Below are 24,046 nucleotides of genomic sequence, written 5' to 3'. Positions count from 1 at the left end.
GTTTTACATTGAGGATGTTACGTTATTCTTAAATTGTTGCACTGTTTGCCCACACAGTCTTTCACAGAGCGGTGAACCCCTCTCCATCTTTACTTCTGAGAGACTCCGCCTCTCTGGGATGCTCTTTTTATACCCAATCATGTTACTGACCTGTTGCCAATTAACCAAATTACTATTTTTTTCCCGCATTACATAACTTTCTCAGTCTTTTGTTGCCCCTGTCCCAACTTTTCTGAAACGTGTTGCTGACATCAAATTAAAAATGAGCATATATTTTTCAAAAAAACAATAAAATTTCTCACTTTCAACATCTGATATGTTGCCTTTGTAATATTTTCAGTGAAATATAGGGTTTCCATGATTTGCAAATCCTCACATTCTGATTATATTTATGTTTTACACAGTGTCCCAACTTTTTTTGGGAACTGGGGTTGTACATTACAGATAGATAAAGTATTTAGGTTGGAGAACTCAGAAATATTCCTTTAAGTCCATCCATCCATCCATCCATCCATTATCTGTAGCCGCTCATCCTGTCCTACAGGGTCGCAGGCAAGCTGGATCCTATCCCAGCTGACTACGGGCGAAAGGCGGGGTACACCCTGGAAAAGTCGCCAGGTCATCGCAGGGCTGACACATAGACACAGACAACCATTCACACTCTCATTCACACCTACGGTCAATTTAGAGTCACCAGTTAACCTAACCTGCATGTCTTTGGACTGTGGGGGAAACCGGAGCACCCGGAGGAAACCCACGCGGACACGGGGAGAACATGCAAACTCCGCACAGAAAGGCCCTCGCCAGCCACGGGGCTCGAACCCAGGACCTTCTTGCTGTGAGGTGACATTGCTAACCACTACACCACTGTGCTGCCCTATTCCTTTAAGTATTAATGAATATTACAAAATGCTATGTAATATCTTTAATTTCAGGACATAATTATGCTCATAAAATTTACATACAGAAACGTCTGATTCTGTTATACCATTAAGCTGATTAAGCAAGAAATCAGTTCAAAGCAGTCTTGGGCTTAAATCTAATTAATTTATTTTAGAACTAAGCTAAAATTCACAATGTACCCTCTGTATTCATAACTCAGACACTTTCTCAAATTCATCTTGCATATGTTTAACACACGTCTTTCAGCCAACTATTCTCTCTCTATTGAAACAAATAACTCTAATTATTGCAAATTATGGCTGATCCCTTCAATTCATTTAAATGTGAAGTGTCAATATTCGATGCAATTATTTCCCAAGTTGTGAAGTCAAGAAAAGAAAAACAAGGGAGAGCACTGGGAGGGAAGAAGAGAAAGATAGCAAAGGCACACACACTATGTTGTCACAGCAGCACAAAACAATGACTTAAGTGAAACCAAAAGGAGGTAGAAGTACTGTAGGAAACTTAAATGTCACCATATATCATACATACAGTATACATCTTGATTGTATGTCTACATCTTACCTTTCACAAGGGTCTCACGCTCTGGCGCTATTTCCAATATCTTTTCATAACACAGCCTCGACTGAGGAAATATGGAAAGAATATGGATGGAAGATTACTGATCATAAATGAGGCCAGCATGAAGAACTGTGCAATTCAACGCCATATACATAATCCACAAGTGAGTATTCAAAGCAGCCAGATGTTCTTACCTCAGTAAAATTTTTCAGTCCTAGGTGTGCTCTTCCCATGTGGACGTATGCCTTAATACACGAATCGTTGCACTGCGTTCGAACACAGAATATAAGCTTTGCTTAGCTAATTGAGCATGTCAGCACTTCTTCAACCTAACGTCCATTCATCACATCTGTAGCGAGTTTGTGATTATAATGGTCAAGAATTTCATTCCTAATTGTCCTGCAGTGGAAATTGCATCGTGTACATGAAACGTACTTAGAATGGAAGTCAAAGGGCACTTGTTAAAATTCATCAATACACACGGTATTGAACCTGTTAAAAGATGTCACAAATTACACAAAAATTTAGAGATCTTATGATGAGACAGACGTGAATGAAAATCTTACCAATGCTGTATTATGTAGTAAACACTGCAGTTATGTTCTATTCTATTATGTTTACATGAACCTTCTATTAATAGGCGTATCGGACGCTCGCTGGCCGTGTTGTGAAAACTGTGCATGTAGATGTTGATTCATCTCATCTCATCTCATTATCTCTAGCCGCTTTATCCTGTTCTACAGGGTCGCAGGCAAGCTGGAGCCTATCCCAGCTGACTACGGGCGAAAGGCGGGGTACACCCTGGACAAGTCGCCAGGTCATCACAGGGCTGACACATAGACACAGACAACCATTCACATTCACACCTACGGTCAATTTAGAGTCACCAGTTAACCTAACCTGCATGTCTTTGGACTGTGGGGGAAACCGGAGCACCCGGAGGAAACCCACGCGGACACGGGGAGAACATGCAAACTCCACACAGAAAGGCCCTCGCCAGCCACGGGGCTCGAACCCGGACCTTCTTGCTGTGAGGCGACAGCGCTAACCACTACACCACCATGCCGCCCTTAAAACATCATGCAAAGGTAATAACGGCACTGTGCAGAATTGTGTCACTTATCTATGCCGACTCACATAAAATACTTTGTTTTGAAATCGATAAAATAAATCACAATTCCAGCTTACCTTTGAATAGTTTTAGACCAAACCTCATGGCATCTTTAGTGCTTTTAGGAACAGCATTTTCTTTCATCATTTGTAATTCTTCCTAACTTACTTTATTTTGATGAAGCAATTGGGCGCCATTTTCCTGAGTCGCTCGAGACGATTATCAAGAAATAGCCCGAATTTCTCAACCAAACAGTGTATGCAATTTTTTATTTTTTATTAATCACCTGCGTATTTATACTTAAAGCAATTTATTAGCCACATGATTTTATTCAACTGCCGGTCTACCAAGCACACTGCAGCAGTGTCATCAGGTCCTCCAGCAAGGTGTGCTGAATCCATGGAAGACAACTGCTTATTTCCCATTAATTATTCATTATTATATGGGCCATTAGTACTATATGGTATAATGCCTTCTAGCAAAAACAGCTTAGCTTTTACATATTTTTACCATCATATAAAATATACCTTGGAAATGTCAGGACGGTATGAAAGTATGAAGAAATGAAAAATAGATACTTTGACTTCTGGAGCAATGCTTTAACCCTGAGTTAATGAACATGTACATCCATTACTTTAAAGTGATTAACCAGGAAATTTTGAAATCACGGAGTTATGAAATGTCATCATTAATACAAAATGTTCTAGACAAAAAAAAAAATTAAGCAGACTTTAGCTTAAAAAACTTGTTAAAGTTGGAACATTCAGTCCATTGGGCCATTTCCCAAGGTGAGGCCATACTGGATTAGCCAGATACATGGATGTATTAGGAGACAAAAACGAGGGTGGCGATGCGTGACGTAGGATTTTGCATGACGGCATACCGTGTCACGCATCAAACGGATGGAAGATAAGCAGGTTTTTTTTTCTTTTAAATAAACAGGCAATAAACTAGCAACTACTTTATTTTGATTCCTTTTTTAATCCTGCGTTGCCATAATTTTTGTGGAGAAATGCAAACAAATTGACCGAGAAGTCACGCTAAACCATAATATTATACTATAGTCTAGTTGTCACAGCAACAGAAAGACTCTCAGGAATGGTCCAAACTGACTCACGCTTGCACTGTGAATGACACACACTTGCACGGGATTAAGACGCAATCAGCAGCTTATATAAGGACTCAGAATGCAGACTTACTTTGCGAAGTATTGCATTGTTCTGACACATTACCGAGCCTGATTTCCTGGTTTCTGAGTCCTGTTTTTGATCCTGCTTCTGTCTACGATATTCTGTGCCTCACTCAACCTTTTGCCTGTTTTACTGTTTATGATATCCAGTACGCGGGGGCGGCACGGTGGTGTAATGGTTAGCGCTGTCGCCTCACAGCAAGAAGGTCCGGGTTCGAGCCCCGTGGCCGGCGAGGGCCTTTCTGTGCGGAGTTTGCATGTTCTCCCCGTGTCCGCGTGGGTTTCCTCCGGGTGCTCCGGTTTCCCCCACAGTCCAAAGACATGCAGGTTAGGTTAACTGGTGACTCTAAATTGACCGTAGGTGTGAATGTGAATGGTTGTCTGTGTCTATGTGTCAGCCCTGTGATGACCTGGCGACTTGTCCAGGGTGTACCCCGCCTTTCACCCGTAGTCAGCTGGGATAGGCTCCAGCTTGCCTGCGACCCTGTAGAACAGGATAAAGCGGCTAGAGATAATGAGATGAGATGAGATATCCTGTACGCCCACTGATTTGAACTGTTTGCCTGTTTCTTTATCATAAAGATCTTCTGCACTTACATCCGTCTCCAACCCTCCCTGACAGAACACTTCACCCCGCTGACACTAGTACAGCATGCACTTGTACACCTCCGCTGTGCTCACGGAAAATGACATCATGTACGATGGAGTTACGGCGGCCTCCCTGACAAAAAACAAATAGTCTCGTCTGTTTTCATTACTTTAGTGGTTATATCGTGAAGAACAAATTCAACACGCAGCTTTTTTATAAAGAACGGACATAAAGCCCGACTTTTAGCTCAACTTGTTTATTTGCGAGATACTTTCTTTAAGAGTTGCTGCATTCAGAACAATGCTATTTAGCGCATAAGAACAAAGCACAACTTCAACCCAGTTTTCTAAACCTATGCAAACGTTTCATTTATTAAACACTGCTTCTGAGTGGCCCGTGGCAGTCCCTAAACAGGACGGGATAAAGGGAGGAGTCGCTGAGCTGACACTATGATGAATGGGAGGGCACCTTTGGCACACCTTTACTCACAGCTACACTTACCTTTAGGGCCCACTCGCAGTCAATTATAGCCTCCTTATACTTCTTCAGCTTGATAAAGGCCTGTGGGATGAGAATTCATGAGAAGGCAAACTTTAAGAGCAGAGCATCACTGGGCTTTTAATCATTTCATGCATATGTTCATCAGCTGTGCAAATGAAATCGTGCCTTATAAAAAAGAATGGCATTGCGCACCTGAGCTCTGTTTGTATAAAGGGCTGGCATGTTACGAAGCTGTTCTAGACCTTCAGTGTATACCTTGACAGCCAACTCATAATCTCCCAAGGCAAACGCTTTGTTTCCTTTCTCTTTTAAAGCTGCAGATCAAACAGAGTGAAAAAGGTGATGACAGTGTGGAGAAATGCAGGTGTATAGCATTGGTATGATTTCAAAATAAGCAGTTCACACACACACCATTTGCTTGCTTCTCTTTCACTTGTCTCGCCTTTCTCCTCTCCTCTGCATCCTTTTCTAAAGCTTTCATAAAATTCTCTACAAAACATTACAGACATTAAAACTAACAAAGAAGTTCAGGAATATTTTCAAACAACATGGTGTATATTCCTAGTTCAAAAAAATATTCATCCTCTGGAGATAATAATCAACCAAGCATGGCACTGAAATTGATTTACAGTTGGGTTGTTTTTTTTTTTTTTTTTTACAATCATTTTCACACTTGTCTCAATACCATGTCCACTTTTTCAAAACTCTTCATACACCGTGCTTTACAAACACACGCCTAAGCACATCAGTTAACTTTCGGTGCAAAATGCACTAAAACCACCAAAACGCTTCATACTTAACCCAAAAGTGACTCGTGCTGCCATAACTACCTGTATAGCACACGCTCTCTCCTATAAGACTACTTTATCCCTCAAAGTACAATGAACGAAAAAACACAAACAACTTGAAGCACGGCAAAATGCATATATACTGTTTTGCTGTATCCTATATGTTTACAAAGTGTTACTTTGCAAAAGAAAAAAGTATGACACCGCTTACAGTAAGTATTGTAACACCAAATACAGTACATCTGAAATTCAGCTATATGTGCGTGTAAAAGAAAAACACATTACTGAATAAATGACTGAAAATACATTACATTCAATACCAAAAATGCCAAACAGCAAGCTTTCACTGTGTACAGGAACAGTGTGGGAAATAAGGAAGTTTAAGCAGACTGTCACAGGACAGATGAGTCTGAAATGTTGTCTGTCCATCCAAATTTCAGCCTGTCCGAATGACAGGCCAAAGGCCCAGAATAATGCGGCAGGGGGTCCGGGGCCCGCCTTAGGAAGTTGAAGGGCTTGAGATGCCTGGAGATGGCTTCTCAGCTATTTCCAGGCACATTTTTGTGATCTTCAAAGGTCAAATTACACTAGACATTAGTTGCTAATTATACAACAAATTGAATATAATTTACAAGAAAATGTCAGAATATTCAAAAAGAACATGCTTAAAGTTCTACCCAGGAAAACAGTAGCACACACAGGTCAGATCCATGTCTAGAAAAAAAGTATGGGGGGGCCAAGGATGTTCCAGTTGGTTACAACCTACTGGTATTCATATATAGGAACTATAATAACACTCATGAAACATTATGTCAACAATGACTATGTTTATAATAAGTCTATAAGAAATTTAACAATTAACAACACAACTATCATCAGTTTTTGTGAGGATATGTGTGTGCCTACCAAAACCTTCCACATATACAACAACAATAAACCCTGGTTCGCTGCAAAACTCAGGCAACTTCGTCAGAACAAAGAAGAGGCCTACAAAAGTGGAGACAGAGTTCTGTATAATCAGACCAGAAACACACTGACAATGGAGGCGAAAGCAGCTAAGAGGAGCTATGCTGATAAGATTAAAAACAGCCTTTCAGCAAACGATCCGACATCAATGTGGAGAGGCCTGCAGAACATTAACTATAGACCCTTTTCAGTCACGTGACCTTCGTAAACGCGACCGCCATTTTGGACATGTAGTGGACTTCGGCTCGAATCAGTTTGAATGCGAGGAAGGCGACAAACATAAAAGAAAAAGGAGCGAGATGCAGAAAACTGTATTTACTAGTTTACTGTAATTATGATCTGGCAGCTATTTATGCCGGATCCAGTGTAAATAGCTGCCGGAGCCAACGTCCGAGCTTGCCGGAGCACGCTCCGGCCGGCCGCGAGCTAGCGCACTCCGGAACCTCGGACGTTGGCTCCGGCAGCTATTTACATTGGATCCGGTGTAAATAGCTGCCAGATCATAATTACAGTAAACTAGAATGGAATGTTAACAGCAATGTAATGCCTTTTCTGGCTAATTTTATTCGTCTTACCTCCAACAAAGTGGTCACTACACAAGCGTTGGTATGCCGCTATCCATCTTCTCCGTCGGTCAGCATCTACCGGGATCCGATAAAATGATAACCCTTGCCTTGTTTGTTGATGGTTACTACATCCAGGTGCACAACAATATAGTGGCATGATGGAAGTCTTGCTGAAAATAAACACTTTCTTTGCTGCCGTTCCTCAATGTTGGCTGTGGTAAACTACTGGTAGTACATGTCCAAAATGCCGGCCGCGTTTGTCGTGACGTCACGTGAAAAGGGTCCATAGGAGACTATCCACCAGCACTGCAGTGAACCATCAACTGGCTGATGAGCTGAATGTGTTTTACTGCAGATTCGACACATTCACACCTCTCCCCCCTTCAGTCATTAAAGACCCATTTACACCCCCTGCCATTCTGCCATCCCCCGCCTCTGACCCCCCACCAGCACTCAAGATCTGTGAAGAGGATGTCTGTCAACTTTTCCACAGACAGAAGATCAGGAAGGCACCTGGCCCAGATGGTGTGTCACCCTCTTGTCTGAAGGTCTGTGCTGACCAGCTGGCTCCCATCTTCACCCAGATCTTCAATAGATCCCTGGAGCTGTGTGAAGTCCCCTCATGCTTCAAACGCTCCACAATAATCCCGGTTCCTAAGAAAACCACCATCACAGGACTGAATGACTACAGGCCTGTTGCCCTCACATCTGTAGTCATGAAGTCCTTCGAGAGACTGGTGTTATAATACCTGAAGGACATCAAAGACCCCCTGCAGTTTGCCTACCAGGCAAACAGGTCAGTAGATGATGCAATAAATATGGGTCTACACTACATCCTGCAACACCTTGACACTGCAGGGACGTATGCCAGGATCCTGTTCGTGGACTTCAGTTCGGCATTCAACACCATTGTTCCAGACATCCTCCACACCAAGCTCACCCAGCTCCCTGTGCCCTCCTCCACCTGTCAGTGGATTACAAACTTCCTGACTGACAGGAAGCAGCAGGTGAGGACGGGGAGCATCATATCCAGCACTCGGACTATCAGCACTGGCGCCCCCCAAGGGTGTGTGCTCTCCCCACTGCTCTTCTCCCTTTATACCAACGACTGCACCTCAAGAGACCCGTCTGTTAAACTCCTGAAATTTGCAGACGATACAACGGTCATCGGCCTCATCCGAGATGGTGACGAGACTGCATACAGACAGGAGGTTGAACAGCTGGTCTGGTGGTGCGGTCAGAACAATCTGGAACTGAACACGTTCAAAACTGTGGAGATGACAGTGGGCTTTAGGAGGAGCCCCCCCACTCTGCTGCCCATCACCATCACCAACAACACTGTGACTGCTGTTGAAACCTTCAGGTTTTTGGGTTCCACAATCTCTCGGGACTTGAAGTGGGAGGCCAACACAGTCACTATCATCAAAAAGGCTCAGCAGAGGTTGTACTTTCTGTGCCAGCTCAGGAAGCTCAACCTGTCTAAGGAGCTGCTGACACAATTCTATTCTGCCATCATTCAGTCTGTTCTTTGCTCTTCCATCACTGTTTGGTTTGGATCGGTCACCAAACAGGAGAAGAACAGACTGCAACGGACAATAAGATCTGCAGAGAAAATTATTGGTGTCAACCTGCCTTCCATCCAAGACCTATACCTGTCCAGAGTCAGGAAACGGGCAGGTAACATCTCTGCGGACCCATCACACCCTGGTCACAATCTGTTTAATCTTCTCCCCTCAGGGAGGCGATATAGATCACTGTATGCAAAAACAACCAGACACAAGAATATTTTTTTTTTCCCCCTCAGGCTGTCTCTGTGATGAACAGCTAAAATCCAGATTTATATATCAGTAATATCACTTGCAAATATCTGCACACTCATACTGTCATTCTGTGCTCACTGTTACTTATATTTATATTTATACTTATTTATATTTACTATTTCATCTTTGCACTATGCACCATATTGCACCAAAAGGGAAAATCCTTTCTGTGATGAACAGCTAAAATCCAGATTCATATATCAGTAATATCACTTATAAAATATCTGCACACTCATACCGTCATTCTGTGCACACTGTATACTTTATATTTATCTATTTCATACTTGACTTACTTGGATTACTTTGCACTATGCACCTATTGCACCTTTTTTGTTTGTTTGTTTGTTTGTTTGTTTGTTTGTGGATACGCTTTTTATCTGTTTTGTACTATGAGAGGTAAGTGAAACCGGAGTCAAATTCCTCGTGTGTGTCCGCATACCTGGCAATAAAAGTGATTCTGATTCTGTGATTCTGATTCTATTCTTACATAATAGAGTTAAAATTTTGATTACGAGATTCCAAGTAACTTTGTAACAAAATTACTTTTAAAATGACTCTAAACTAGACATGGGAATATCATTTGGCATTCAGACTAAAATCTGCTGGACGAGAACTTAGAAAATAGAAGAAAATAAAAGCTCTATTAAAATGTAAGTCTACATCCTACAAAGCATACGACTGTGACTGTTATTCTTATTATGAATGAAAAAAATGCACATAATAATAACAACATAACCATTGATTGGCAGTTGGTGCTTGATGTAATACTGTACTGCAAAGTTTCATGTAAGGGTGATTCTTAGACTACGGGTACTTTTATGTTATTTGGTCATATTTTAAAAAATACTTATAATTTTGGACAAATTCCACTTTCTTTGTCACACTACCAATGAAACCCACTTAAAAAAATTTTACTAGCTTTCTATTATGATTTTTTTCATACTTTTCAACCTCCTGGAAGGTGTCAAAATCACTGTTTTCTCCTTGTCGCACACCCAGACTTTTAAACTAAAAGACTGAAAATAAAGTTTAAGAATATGACTTAGCTGGTAATTATTAATGTACCTGTATTAAATAATAGTCACATAAATACAATGTCATATAATATTTCATTTGAGTCCATCATTAATATATTTTTTTATACAAAATATACCTGTCGCACAGTATTGGCGTCATTTCCACCACAACACTGTAATGTCCCTTTAAAATGTTTGTGAGAAAGATTGTTTGTGTGGTTACCATGGAAATCTACACTGACATCAGAGCACATGTCGAACATGGAGGGCATTTAAATTTTCATTAAAAACTACTGAAGAAAAATCAAGGTAAATATTGCTTGATCAGTAAATACATTTATTGTACGTCATTTCCAAACATGCTGTACTGTCATGGGTGTTTTTAAAGAGATGAAAATTTTAAGTTAAATAAGAGTATCTTGCATACATGAAATGCTAAGTATTAATTCAAAGCTAATCAGTGAAGCCATCTTCCATTTTTTCACAAAAAAGTGTAGAAATGTCATTTCCACCACGGTCATTTCCACCACACTGCTCTCTGTGGTGGAAAAGACAGTATGTGGTGGAAATGACATTTAGGATGATAACGTTCAGGTGACATGGATTGTGAAAGAAGATATATGTAATACTTAATATAACAGAACATGTTACATAATATTAGAATAGAAATTTTTAAATATTATACAATATTAATATATTTATTTCATTTAATCTTTTTTTTAAGATGCCGCCTAAAACAACAAAACAAAGGTCACAAGCCTATAGGGACAAGATAAAAGCTGACCCTACAAAATATGAGGAGAGACTTGTGAAAACTATGAGCCAGATTGGTCAAAATCGTTTTTATTGGCCACAAAGGGATGACATAATTTGGTACCAAACCATGAATGTCATAGGTCTTATCCCTGAGCCGGTACCAGTTACCAAACGCCACAAGGAAATTATTGTGTCAGTTTGGAAAGAAATCTGTGAGACATTAGAGTAAGCCCTGAATCACACACAGAGATACAAACTCTCTCTCACTCTCTCTCATACACTCTCTTTCTCATACACACCCTCTCTCTTACACTTTCTCACTCACTCTCTCTCATACACTTTCTCACTCACTCTCTCTCATACACTCAGTCACACTCTCTCTCTCTCTCTCTCTCTCTCATACAGTACACTCACTCCCTCTCATACACTCACTCATTCACTCTCTCTCTCATACACTCACTCGCTCTCATACACACACTCTCTCTCTCTCATACACTCACTCATCCACTCTCACACACTCAGTCACTCTCTTTCTCTCATACAGTACACTCACTCACTCTCTCTCATACACTCACTCATTCACTCTCTCTCTCATACTCTCTCACTCATTCATTCACTCTCATACTCTCTCTCATACACTCTCTCATACTCTCAGTATCTCACTCTCTCTCTCACACAGTACACTCACTCTCTCATACACACTCTCTCTCATACTCTCATACACTCACTCATTCTCTCGCTCTCTCATATACTCTCTCATATACTCTCTCTCATACACTCAGTCACTCTCTCTTTCATACAGTACACTCACTCACTCTCTCATACACACTCTCATACACTCTCTCTCATATGCTCATACACTCACTCATACACTCTCACACACACACTTATAGGCCTAGACTGTTACACCCATCTAAGCCCCCTTCAGGTTCAGCATTGTGGGCATTGATACCCTGTTTTTAAGACCCTCTGTTAGGTCATCTTTCTATTAGTAGGCAGTTCCATGATGTTCCATGATACAAATCATACAATTTCAGGAGTTAGTTACAGTTTCAAGTATAGAGTGTTCATTTAAGAGACCAATTAGAAATTTTCAGAATCCACTTTTTAATATTTCTGCCTTAAGCCATAGGTTTAATGAGTTATTTGCAGCCTATGAACTGTACTCATTCATGTTTGAGACATCAAGTCAAACTGTTTGATGAAATTCAGATATTGGCTTGGCACTAAACTAAAAACAGGTGTGTTTAATTATTTTGTGAACTGTGAAATGAGTTTTATAATTTTTCTAATAAATATACTTTTATGTCAATTCATTGTCATTGACCACAACACCTGGTCATTTCCACCACCATGTCATTTCCATCACCACACATATTTTTTGAAAATATTCAAACAGTTCTCATCACACATTAAAACTATATGCACAGTTTCTGAGATCTTGTGTTATTTAACATAAAAAATAATACTATTTATTTTCTAACAAGGTCCTACCCAAACCAACGTTAAGTTTCCCACTGTGACAGTTGTTCAATACAGCATTTGGTCCATAGGACAGTTAATTTATCTCATTTAAAAATGCATGGTTGTTTTATATCATGGACAAATGGGTAAAGTTACTTACAAACATGATCCTAAACAATTATTAAATGGTGTAATTTATTCTACTTTTACTTTACAGTTGTAGATTGAGATGTGGTGGAAATGACGTTTCTTCACTGCGGGTCAGATAAAATGTCAAAAATAACAATTTGTCTTGTAATCTAAGTTTGAACTCTTACATATCTTAAAACTAGGTATGTTATTTAAATGTATGATACTGAATTAGGTAAATTTTGAAAAAGTTTTTTTTCATCAACTTCACAATGGTAAAAGTGCCCCTAGTTGAAGAAATGCCCGTAAACTGAACTCTTAATCAACTGACTGGATCAATCAGATACTGTCAACCCTAAACACTAGTTCAACTGCGTTAAGCAATAAAACGACAGTGAATATTGAGTGTATTATTATTATTGTCTTATTTAATGTGCCACTCAGGGAGAGGGAGGTGCCTGTAAAGTTTGGCAGGGCTACGACCTTTGGTGGCCGAGTTATGAATTTTTAAAGGTTGGCTCAAGCCAGGGCTCGTATTAAAGTTTTCAGCAAGCAGCGCTCACGTGGGGGGTTTCAGGGACGAATAACGGGCCAAGGTAGGGCCGAACTGGGTTGTGCCTGGCTGGATCCGAAAGGGCTCAGGGAGAGGGAGGTGCCTGTAAAGTTTGATAGGGCTAGGACCTTTGGTGGCCAAGTTATGATTTTTTAAATCCCTGCGCGCGAGAGTGGCTGGAGCAAGTGCTCGTGCTAAATCTTTCTGCGATCTGTGCTCGCTCCAGATATTGAATTGGGCTGAGCCTGGGATCATTCGAAAGGTCTCAGGGACAGGAAGGTGCCTGTAAAGTTTGGCAGGGCTGGGACTTTGGGTGGTCGAGTTATGAATTTTTTAATTCGGGCCCACGGGGACCCCAGTTTCACAAGCCATGCTATGACATTATGTATTCGCCAAGTGTAACATTTGGAAGAAAATTAGAAGTAGATTTGACCCATATATTTGCAATTTTTCATGGGCCATCGGTCTGATGCCTTTGAAATACAGACAGACACATTCGAATGATTTTTTTATCAGCCATCCGTTCCGATGCTTTTGAAATACAGATGGACAAATGCAAAAATTACCGGTAAATGTCTGCTGGTCTGGCCTTATTTCCCATACTGCAGTAATTTGCACATATATTGTCTATCAGTGTCTCAGAGGTATACAGTACTGTTGGCCTGGCCATGCTTTCTCCTGCCATTCACTGAGGAAAAAATCTCTTAGAGTGCCTTATCCAGCCCTGGATGTCCTCCACTGTTATGTCCATACAACCAGCAGCCATTGCACCTAAAGAGGAAATCTGTTCATGTGGGCAGTGGTCATAAACTTTCCATTTCTATGCAGAAAGAAAATTCTTCAGTGGGGTTCAGGTAAAGAAAGTATGGTGGCAGGAATAACGACATCATCCTGGGATGGGCTGTGAACCATTCTGTGATTTGGTGGGAATGATGAAAGGCCACACTGTCCCATACAATCACAAATACTGGTAAATTCTGCCTCTCTGGTTCTAGCTCTTCTGCGCTGGCGTCTTCTTCCTCCACATCTTGCTACATCCATTTTACTCACATACACTACTACATAAGGTAAGCAAATGGCAATCCAAAGATGGCTCCTTTTGTATATGTGGTAACGGGGCACAAACAGAAACAGTATGCGGTTATTTAGCACAAAAGTCTTTTAGCGCAAGTTCGAAAGTCTCTTCGCACAGCTCTGGATTACGGTCACAATAAAAAAAAAATACTAATCTTGATATAGGAAGGGGTTTATTATGATTGCTTAGGGACCGTAAGCCAGAATTTCTGCTGCTGTGCATGTTCAGGATCAGTTGTTGATCCCTGAAACGTGGACTGAAAACCCGATTCTTTGGTGTTTTGGGATATTTGTAGTTAAGCCATAACAAACCTTGAATTGTGGGCACCTTCATAGATAACTTCAGTCACTTCTGATCATATCACAAATTCAACTGACTGTCAATAATTGCATGTTTGCCGAATTAATTAACCGGGGGATTATGTCTCTTGCCCTGCTTGACAACGTGTTTTGCCATCTAAGAAGTAACCAACAGTTGCAATATGTAAACAAACGAAAGAAACTTCCACTAAAGTATCCTAGAACGAATGGCAATTAAATTAAAATGCAATATAAATGTTCAGGGGTGATAAAACAACCAAGATTAATATATCAATTGTTTATAATACCCCTGTGATAACCTGGCGACTTGTCCAGGGTGTACCCCGCCTCTCGCCCATAGTCAGCTGGGATAGGCTTGCCTGCGACCCTGTAGAACAGGATAAGCGGCTACAGATAATGGATGGATGGATGGATGGATGTTTATAATACGGCAATCGTGAAGCAATTCACGATTGTTTGATCAAGACAAGTCTCGAAGATGTGGCTAGTTTACAGGGAAATCGCTCATTTTCGATCGTAATCTCTGCAACTTTTATTTTAAAAAATTCCATCAAACATCTTTAAACATGATCAGTAAGTATTCATAATAAAAATTAAGTGTTCTTGGATCTTGTGCTAAAGAACTTAGAGTTGTGCCAAGAGACTTTAGAACTTGTGCTAAAAGACTTTTGTGCTAAATAACCGTAATCCAACCGAAACACCTGGGTAGGTCTTTAGCTGAAACAGCTTATCCATCCACTGATTTCTGAGTAAAAATTTTATTAATTTTACATGTGCAAATATGAAATATACTGTAATCATCACCACTTTTTGTACCACTTTTGTTATTACAAGGCTGCTAATAAACGGAATTAACTTTCAGCTCACATCAGAATAATCTGACAGTAATTTGTGCTTTTACAGTAGTACTAGTTTCATTTGTTGGAATGCAGCATATTTCCATCTGAATTGATTTAAATTTTGTTAGCTTCTGAACTGAAGGTTATCTGTTTTGAAAAGAGTATCTCGATGTCTGCAAAAAATTGCTGTACAGAATTTTACCGGTGGTGAAGATTGACAGAGAGGTATTTATGAATTTTGGAAGAAGTTGTCATTGAATGCATTTTGTATGAAAACAATGCAAAAGTATTCTCAGTTTAGCTCACAGTCTACGTATATAGTGAATGTGTTCAGTGCTTTGAAAAAGCGAACATGGTACTGAGACAAGTGTGAAAATTATTGCAAAAGACTGCAAAAAAAAAAGTTGAGTCACTCAGAGTATGCAGTGAACCTACCTGGACTTTCACTGGGTACAGAAGTTTCATTCTAGAAAAGAAAATGATCGTTAATATCAGTAGTGAACCGTTACTATTAGAGCTGGGATTTGAGCTCTGCCAAAACTTAGCCAGACACACCAAAAAAGCAACAGGGTAAAGGATTTTGTAAGGGATTAGCGGCAGGCTGCCAGGTCGCTCGGTTGTGTGTAGCTGTCGATGTTGATTTTAAAAGTAACTCATTAAATTACACAGGGAAATGAATAGTTAAGTCTGGGTGAAAAACACTGTGGCGAGCGTGCAGAGTGGAAGAAGAGTCTGGAGACAGAAATCTTAGTTTCTCGGTCGTTAGCCCGTGCTACTTGCTCTCGATAGACAGCACTGGCTTGACTGCTTTATTAGCATTCGCTAACACTACTGATGAATGCTACACCGGCTGGATAGTGATTTCACTGCTATGCTGACAGTGCTGACTTGCAGTTAAGCTCGCGTTGACCTTCGAGAAGGCCTAGGACGATAAATTTTTGGTCCCTCCCACTATAAATCAAAATCTGATTGGTTAATTAATTCATCTGTCACTTCCTACATAAACATACACTGCCATGGCCTTCTGTCCCGGCAATGAAGTTCCTAACCAATGACTGAGCAGCTCTAAACTCTTCTCAGCCAAGAGACAGCAAACAAAAAAAATCTCATTGGATAACTCGATTTTAATGTTTTCCGGACATTAACCCTTTCATTTCTGAAGCAAATTTGATAGAAAATGAAACCGAATTAGAAGAGAATAATTACAATGAAATTATGAAAGAATGAAAATATTTGAAATGCTAATATGTTTGGGCCTTCTCTGAAGGCCTAGAAGGTCCTGACGGTTCCCCTCTGTTGAACACTCACTGTATACCACTGAAAAGAACTTTGAAACAAATTTTTGGACCTTCAGATTATGACACAAACTATGTTCACGACGCCAAGTGAATCTCCTGGACAAAAAAAAATAGAAACTACTATCCTATAAATGCTTGCATGCATGAGTATGTAAAGATCAGAGAATAAATATGGGGTCATTTACCACTGGTTTGCTAACACATGAGGGATTTGGATTAATAACTGTCCTGTTGATGTGGCTTTTGCTTGGTTTCTCTGCTTCCAGTGAGGCAACCAGGCAACCTGCCTTTTCCACAGCTTTCTTCTGAGTGGCCGAATCACTAGAGTTCAACTCCTTCACCAGGTCACCTGGAAAGAGACAGAACACACATACGCTCATAACAATTCACCTTTGTGTGCTACTTGGATAGCAAAAGAGAAGAAAATAAAGCAGAAGTGGTGAAATGAGTGACATTATAGATAGATAGATAGATAGATAGATAGATAGATAGATAGATAGATAGATAGATAGATAGATAGATAGATAGATAGATAGATAGATAGATACTTTAATGATCCTTTGCAGGAAATTACAAGTTACAGCAGCATCAACCATACTCAGGATTCATTCATCAACCATACTTAGACAAGAATAAATAAATAATAAAAATTAAAAACAGATCCATCGACTGTACATAAAAGTTCACAAACTTATAGAGATACTAAAATTTGAAATGACAGAATTTAAAAATTAAGCTAAAAATAATAATTCTAACCATAAATATATCTACATAATATCACCTAGAATAATTTCCCAAACCTAAAACTGAAAGTTAGCATGTACTAGTAGTATACTAGCTTCTATTAGTATACTTATATACTTAGTATACTATTATTATATACAGTGCTGAGCGTAAATGAGTGCACCCCCTTTGAAAAGTAACATTTTAAACAATATCTCAATGAACACAAACAATTTCCAAAATGTTGACAAGACAAAGTTTAATATAAACATCTGTTTAACTTATAACGTGAAAGTAAGGTTAATAATATAACTTAGATTACACATTTTTTTCAGTTTTACTCAAATTAGGGTGGTGCAAAAATGAGTACACCCCACAACAAAAACTACTACATCTAGTACTTTGTATGGCCTCCATGATTTTTAATGACAGCACCAAGTCTTCTAGGCATGGAATAAACAAGTTGGCGACATTTTGCAACATCAATCTTTTTCCATTCTTCAACAATGACCTCTTTTAGTGACTGGATGCTGGATGGAGAGTGATGCTCAACTTGTCTCTTCAGAATTCCCCAAAGAAAATAATTTCTTTACACCACAAAGGTGAAGGCTACAAGAAGATCAGCAAAGCTTTACTTATCAGTCAGAATACTGTAGCAAAAGTGGTACAAAAGATGGAACTGCAACCATCTCACAGAGACGTCCAGGTCGTCCACGGAAGTTAACACCTCGACAGGAGCGTCTTCTGATGAGAAGGGTTGAAGAAAATCGGCGTGCAAGTTCACTGCAGTTATCTAAAGATGTAGAAAGCCAAACTGGAGTGACTATTTCCCGTGACACAATACGGCGTACACTGCAGAGGAATGGCATGCATGGATGCCGTCCACGAAAGAAGCCTCTCCTAAAGCCCAGGCACAAAAAAGCCCGCCTAGAGTTTGCCAGGGCCCATGCTGACAAAGATGAAGACCACTGGGACTCTATACTCTGGAGTGATGAGACCAAGATAAATGTTTTTGGAACTGATGGCTTCAAAACTGTATGGCGTCACAAAGGAGAGGAATACAAAGAAAAATGCATGGTGCCTACAGTGAAACATGGTGGTGGCAGCGTCCTTATGTGGGGCTGCATGAGTGCTGCTGGTGTCGGGGAGCTGCATTTCATTGATGGCATCATGAATTCACAGACGTATTGCTCTATACTGAAAGAGAAGATGCTACCATCACTCCGTGCCCTTGGTCGTCGTGCACTTTTCCAACATGACTAAACACACATCTAAGGCCACTGTTGGATTTCTGAAGAACAGGGTGAAAGTGATTCAGTGGCCAAGTATGTCTCCTGATCTGAACCCAATCAAACACCTATGGGGAATTCTGAAGAGACAAGTTGAGCATCACTCTCCATCCAGCATCCAGTCACTAAAAGAGGTCATTGTTGAAGAATGGAAAAAGATTGATGTTGCAAAATGTCGCCAACTTGTTCATTCCATGCCTAGAAGACTTGGTGCTGTCATTAAAAATCATGGAGGCCATACAAAGTACTAGATGTAGTAGTTTTTGATGTGGGGTGTACTCATTTTTGCACCACCCTAATTTGAGTAAAAGTGAAAAATGTGTAATCTCATCTCATTATCTCTAGCCGCTTTATCCTGTTCTACAGGGTCGCAGGCAAACTGGAGCCTATCCCAGCTGACTACGGGCGAAAGGCGGGGTACACCCTGGACAAGTCGCCAGGTTATCGCAGGGCTGACATAGAGACAAACAACCATTCACACTCACACCTACGGTCAATTTAGAGTCACCAGTTAACCTAACCTGCATGTCTTTGGACTGTGGGGGAAACCGGAGCACCTGGAGGAAACCCACGCGGACACGGGGAGAACATGCAAACTCCACACAGAAAGGCCCTCGCCGGCCCCGGGGCTCGAACCCGGACCTTCTTGCTGTGAGGCGACAGTGCTAACCACTACACCACCGTGCCGCCAAATGTGTAATCCAAGTTATATTATTAACCTTACTTTCCCGTTATAAGCTAAACAGATGTTATATTAAACTTTGTCTTGTCAACATTTTGGAAATTGTTTGTGTTCATTGAGATATTGTTTAAAATGTTACTTTTCAAAGGGGGTGCACTCATTTACGCTGAGCACTGTAGATAGATAGATAGATAGATAGATAGATAGATAGATAGATAGATAGATAGATAGATAGATAGATAGATACTTTCATGATCCTTTGCAGGAAATTACAAGTTACAGCAGCATCAACCATACTCAGGATTCATTCATCAACCATACTTAGACAACAATAAATAAATAAATAATAAAAATAGAAAACAGATCTATCGACTGTACATAAAAGTTCACAAACTTATAGAGATACTAAAATGTAAAAATACAGAATTTAAAAATTAAGCTAAAAATAATTATTCTAACCATAAATCTATCTATATAATATCACCTAGAATAATTTCCCAAACCTAAAACTGAAAGTTAGCATGTACTAGTAGTATACTAGCTTCTATTAGTATACTTATATACTTAGTATACTATTATTACACTACCGTTCAAAAGTTTGGGGTCACCCAGACAATTTTGTGTTTTCCATGAAAAGTCACACTTTTATTTCCCACCATAAGTTGTAAAATGAATAGAAAATATAGTCAAGACATTTTTCTGGCCATTTTGAGCATTTAATCGACCCCACAAATGTGATGCTCCAGAAACTCAATCTGCTCAAAGGAAGGTCAGTTTTATAGCTTCTCTAAAGAGCTCAACTGTTTTCAGCTGTGCTAACATGATTGTACAAGGGTTTTCTAATCATCCATTAGCCTTCTGAGGCAATGAGCAAACACATTGTACCATTAGAACACTGGAGTGAGAGTTGCTGGAAATGGGCCTCTATACACCTATGGAGATATTGCACCAGAAACCACACATTTGCAGCTAGAATAGTCATTTAGCACATTAGCAATGTATAGAGTGGATTTCTGATTAGTTTAAAGTGATCTTCATTGAAAAGAACAGTGCTTTTCTTTCAAAAATAAGGACATTTCAAAGTGACCCCAAACTTTTGAACGGTAGTGTACATATTCGTATACTTATATTATTATTATTAGTAGTAGTAGTATTACTACTAGTCTAGCTTGCTTCCAAAATTATCTTTAGTCAGCTATAGTCTCTTGTGGGGACCCAAATGTATTTTAAAGATAATAATAATAATAATAATAATAATAATAATAATAATAATAATACGCACTTATACGGTCCACATTCGTCAAAAACTTTTCCAAATCCTCACTTTCACACAAGTCCATCCTTTTAATTCAGCTATCGTTCAACTACACACTCAAAAAGCGCGTCCTCGCGAGAAGACTTGTAACCATAGTAACGTCGGAACTCACGTGGTACGCTACGTCATTGTTGTGCTGGCAAGAAAAAAACCACCACCACTGACCGGTTACTTAATGCGGAAGTGGGCGAGCTTAATACAGGAAGTCCTGTACTGTCACAGAAAATAACAATATATAGGTTTTAATGTCTGCTAACGCTGTTTGTTTAGACTTCAGCCTTTATTATACCCTATATTTAATTCACTCATACTTCCTTTTTAATAGAGAAATTGTAATTATATCGATATATAACTATCAGAACCAGAACCAGAGTCGAGTTTCTTCCTAAATCCGTTCACACATACAAGGAATGTGAGTCATTCTATAATTAGGGGTACATTTCATGTAAAGCAAAATCTCAAAATATCAGTATTCTTTTTCAATAAATAACCTATATGTTTCCATGGTATATGCCCTCAAGTTCCTAAACAAATTAATTGCCAAGCTTAATCTTAAATTACTTTTAAAATATTTTAATGAAAATGAACATTTGATTGTTTATTTTGTCAACCGTGTTACGGACAAATGTTATGTCATCTTAAACATATATAAAAATACTACACATTTGAAAACACATTTGTTTGAAAGTGCTTAAGTCCATTAACAAGATGTTTTTAATTAATCTGTACAACTGTTATGGAAAATATGGATTTTGAGCTTCATAAATAGGATTTTATGGTTCACTGTGATGCAGAATGACACTTTTTTCAACATAAATCCTTGTTACGTCGAATTTAGAGTTGTTCTCCCTCCTTATACAAGACTTCCCTATCCAGAGATAATCCCCAATCTTTTATTTTACAGTTCATCAAACACATAAGAGATTTATAGCACAAAAAACACTTGCAACACAGTTGACAGGCAATGTAACACAATTGACGGGAGTAACACAGTTGACAGGGCAGAAGAACAAGAGGACACTTTTTAGGATAAAAAGAGCTTTTAATTGTTTTAAATTTAACTACAAATAAGCTGATGAATTGGGGGCGGCACGGTGGTGTAGTGGTTAGCGCTGTCGCCTCACAGCAAGAAGGTCCTGGGTTCGAGCCCCGGGGCCGGCGAGGGCCTTTCTGTGCAGAGTTTGCATGTTCTCCCCGTGTCCGCGTGGGTTTCCTCCGGGTGCTCCGGTTTCCCCCACAGTCCAAAGACATGCAGGTTAGGTTAACTGGTGACTCTAAATTGACCGTAGGTGTGAATGTGAGTGTGAATGGTTGTCTGTGTCTATGTGTCAACCCTGTGATGGCCTGGCGACTTGTCCAGGGTGTGCCCCGCCTTTCGCCCGTGGTTAGCTGGGATAGGCTCCAGCTTGCCTGCGACCCTGTAGAAGGATAAAGCGGCTAGAGATAATGAGATGAGATGAAGCTGATGAATTCAGGTGAACTGTTAAAACAACATTTAGACACAATTTCAGAGAAACGTAGCTTATTTAACAAATTGAACATATTAAAATCATTCTGTTTGTTTGTCTGTCAATATGAAGATTAAGTGACAAAAACATACTCCTCCTCAACTGTGTCATAGCTGATAAGTAACACAGTTGACGGTAACACAGTTGACATTTTGGCCATTTTTAGAGTGTTGTGCTAACTGCAGGCCTCAGAGCTTTCACTACAAGACCTTAATCAATTCATATTTTTATTATCTTTAGCTGTATACTTTGTAAATACAATTTCTAAATCAGGCTTATATGAATATGTTGACAACACAGTTGACAGACAATTAACCCTCTCTAGGACTATACAACAGTATTGATGAAAATATTGAAGAGGTGAACTCAAAACTTACCACACGGTCTTCAAATTTCCCACCAAAGAGGATATGACATCACATGATGTTGTTCACATGACTTAGGACCAAACCATTTGCCGATTTATGGGGGGGGGGGGGGGGGGGGGGGTCAGTGGGTAACACAGTTGACATAAGTTTCTCGGACGCACACAAAATTCTTCATTAAATTTATAATATAAAGCATTTTAGGCTTTTAAACACTTTTGTCATATTATAATAATTACCATGAATAAATATTTGTAAAAATTTTAAACAAAAACCTTTTTTTAAAATGTAAATATGAAGACCAAACCTGACATTTGGAAAATCGGACAGCATAAAAACACCAAATTCCAGTATTATATATGCATTTTTGCAGAGTAAAATGATGTAATTTGTTGACTTTTTGTATTATATAAAAGAGAAATGTCTGCTAATGTACAAAAGATCATTGGCTGAAGTTAATAGTTAGTGAAATTGACAAATACAGCACATGGACTTGAGATGTACCCCTAATTATAGAATGACTCATGTGCTTTGGTGTCTGGTGTTATACAGAGGCAATTCTAGAGTCTGTTGTGGCCCCAAGCAAAAATTTCCAGGGGGCCCTTCTGACCAGTGTTCACCAATATGTTATAAATAATCTAACACCAACGAAAAATGTATGAAACCAAAGTTTTTTAAATTCCAAATGTGAAAATACAATGGTAAAGAACAATAAAAAACAAAATAAATAAGCCCTCGGGCCTCGACACTTGGGGGGGCTCCAAGCAGTTGCTTGCCTTGCCTGTTCACAAGCTGCGCATCTGGTGTTATATTATATACCGTAGGATATTATATACTTAATTGTGTGTGCCCTGCATAATTATTGGCACCCCTTGAAAAGATTAATTTCAAAAAGGGATTTAAAAAAATCCACCTTATGGTTTAGTCACATAACCCTTGTGTGGTGTTCGTATTTTTGTTCCTCAGCCAGTGTTGGTGGGTCTGGTGGAGCCGCTGCATTTTGGTGCTTTAAATTCAACACAATCAAACAATTTTACGTTAAATACTGAACAGATGTTTACTTCACCCCAATTACAAGCAACATAAACAGCATATATGGTTAATATTTGCCCTTTACCTTTGTTAGATTACATTTATTTTTTTAAAGTGCTACTCATTTTTTGTTTGTTTTTTAATAAAATGTAATTTTACAAAAAGAAAATCAATTACAGTCAAGATATGAGTGGGGAAAAAAGATGTTTATCTTCACATTTACAAATGAAGCAAGGTTTTTCATAACAACTGATTTGAATTTCATTAGAAATTTAACCCATTCGGGTCAGTTTACACAACACAAGCTGAACACATACAGTAGCCATGTCAGGCTATGCAACACATCATCCCCATGCTCGCCTTCGTTTTAGATTCGATTCGATTCGATTCGATTCGATTAGATTAGATTAGATTAGATAAAACTTTATTGATCCCTTTGGGACTGTTTTGGGACTGGCTGATGCTCCATCTCATCCTCTTCTTCAAAGTCACTGTCAGACTCTGAATTTTCAGAAATGTGATCCTCACGTTCTGAAACGTCTTCCTCTACATCATCATCAAAAGCTTCTCTCTCTCTTCCAAAATCATTTGCAAGTCCATCTGAGCAGAGAATCTTTTGGCCATCTTGATCAGTTGTGATAAGGAGCCACATTGGAAAAGTTATATTTATTGTGTCCCACCCCCAATT

General features: G+C 39.4%; 1 protein-coding gene across 1 annotated transcript in view; it reads right to left on the bottom strand.

The window, feature by feature from the left end:
- ttc12 (tetratricopeptide repeat domain 12) overlaps nucleotides 1–20,478 on the bottom strand; it is a 72,629-nt gene extending 52,151 nt beyond the window's left edge. The window contains exons 1-8 of the mRNA XM_060943485.1: nucleotides 20,421–20,478; nucleotides 16,630–16,793; nucleotides 15,582–15,612; nucleotides 5,266–5,343; nucleotides 5,047–5,168; nucleotides 4,855–4,914; nucleotides 1,659–1,730; nucleotides 1,468–1,528 (exon numbers count right to left, since the gene is read on the bottom strand). Coding sequence (XP_060799468.1) covers nucleotides 1,468–1,528; nucleotides 1,659–1,730; nucleotides 4,855–4,914; nucleotides 5,047–5,168; nucleotides 5,266–5,343; nucleotides 15,582–15,612; nucleotides 16,630–16,793; nucleotides 20,421–20,478 — 646 coding nt within the window. The remainder of the gene's footprint in view (nucleotides 1–1,467; nucleotides 1,529–1,658; nucleotides 1,731–4,854; nucleotides 4,915–5,046; nucleotides 5,169–5,265; nucleotides 5,344–15,581; nucleotides 15,613–16,629; nucleotides 16,794–20,420) is intronic.
- Between the last annotated feature and the right edge of the window lie 3,568 nt (nucleotides 20,479–24,046).

The sequence above is a fragment of the Neoarius graeffei genome, chromosome 17, assembly GCF_027579695.1.
Source record: "Neoarius graeffei isolate fNeoGra1 chromosome 17, fNeoGra1.pri, whole genome shotgun sequence".
Taxonomy (NCBI): domain Eukaryota; kingdom Metazoa; phylum Chordata; class Actinopteri; order Siluriformes; family Ariidae; genus Neoarius; species Neoarius graeffei.
Note: the sequence above shows the minus strand (reverse complement) of the source record. Positions and strands in the feature narration are given on the sequence as shown.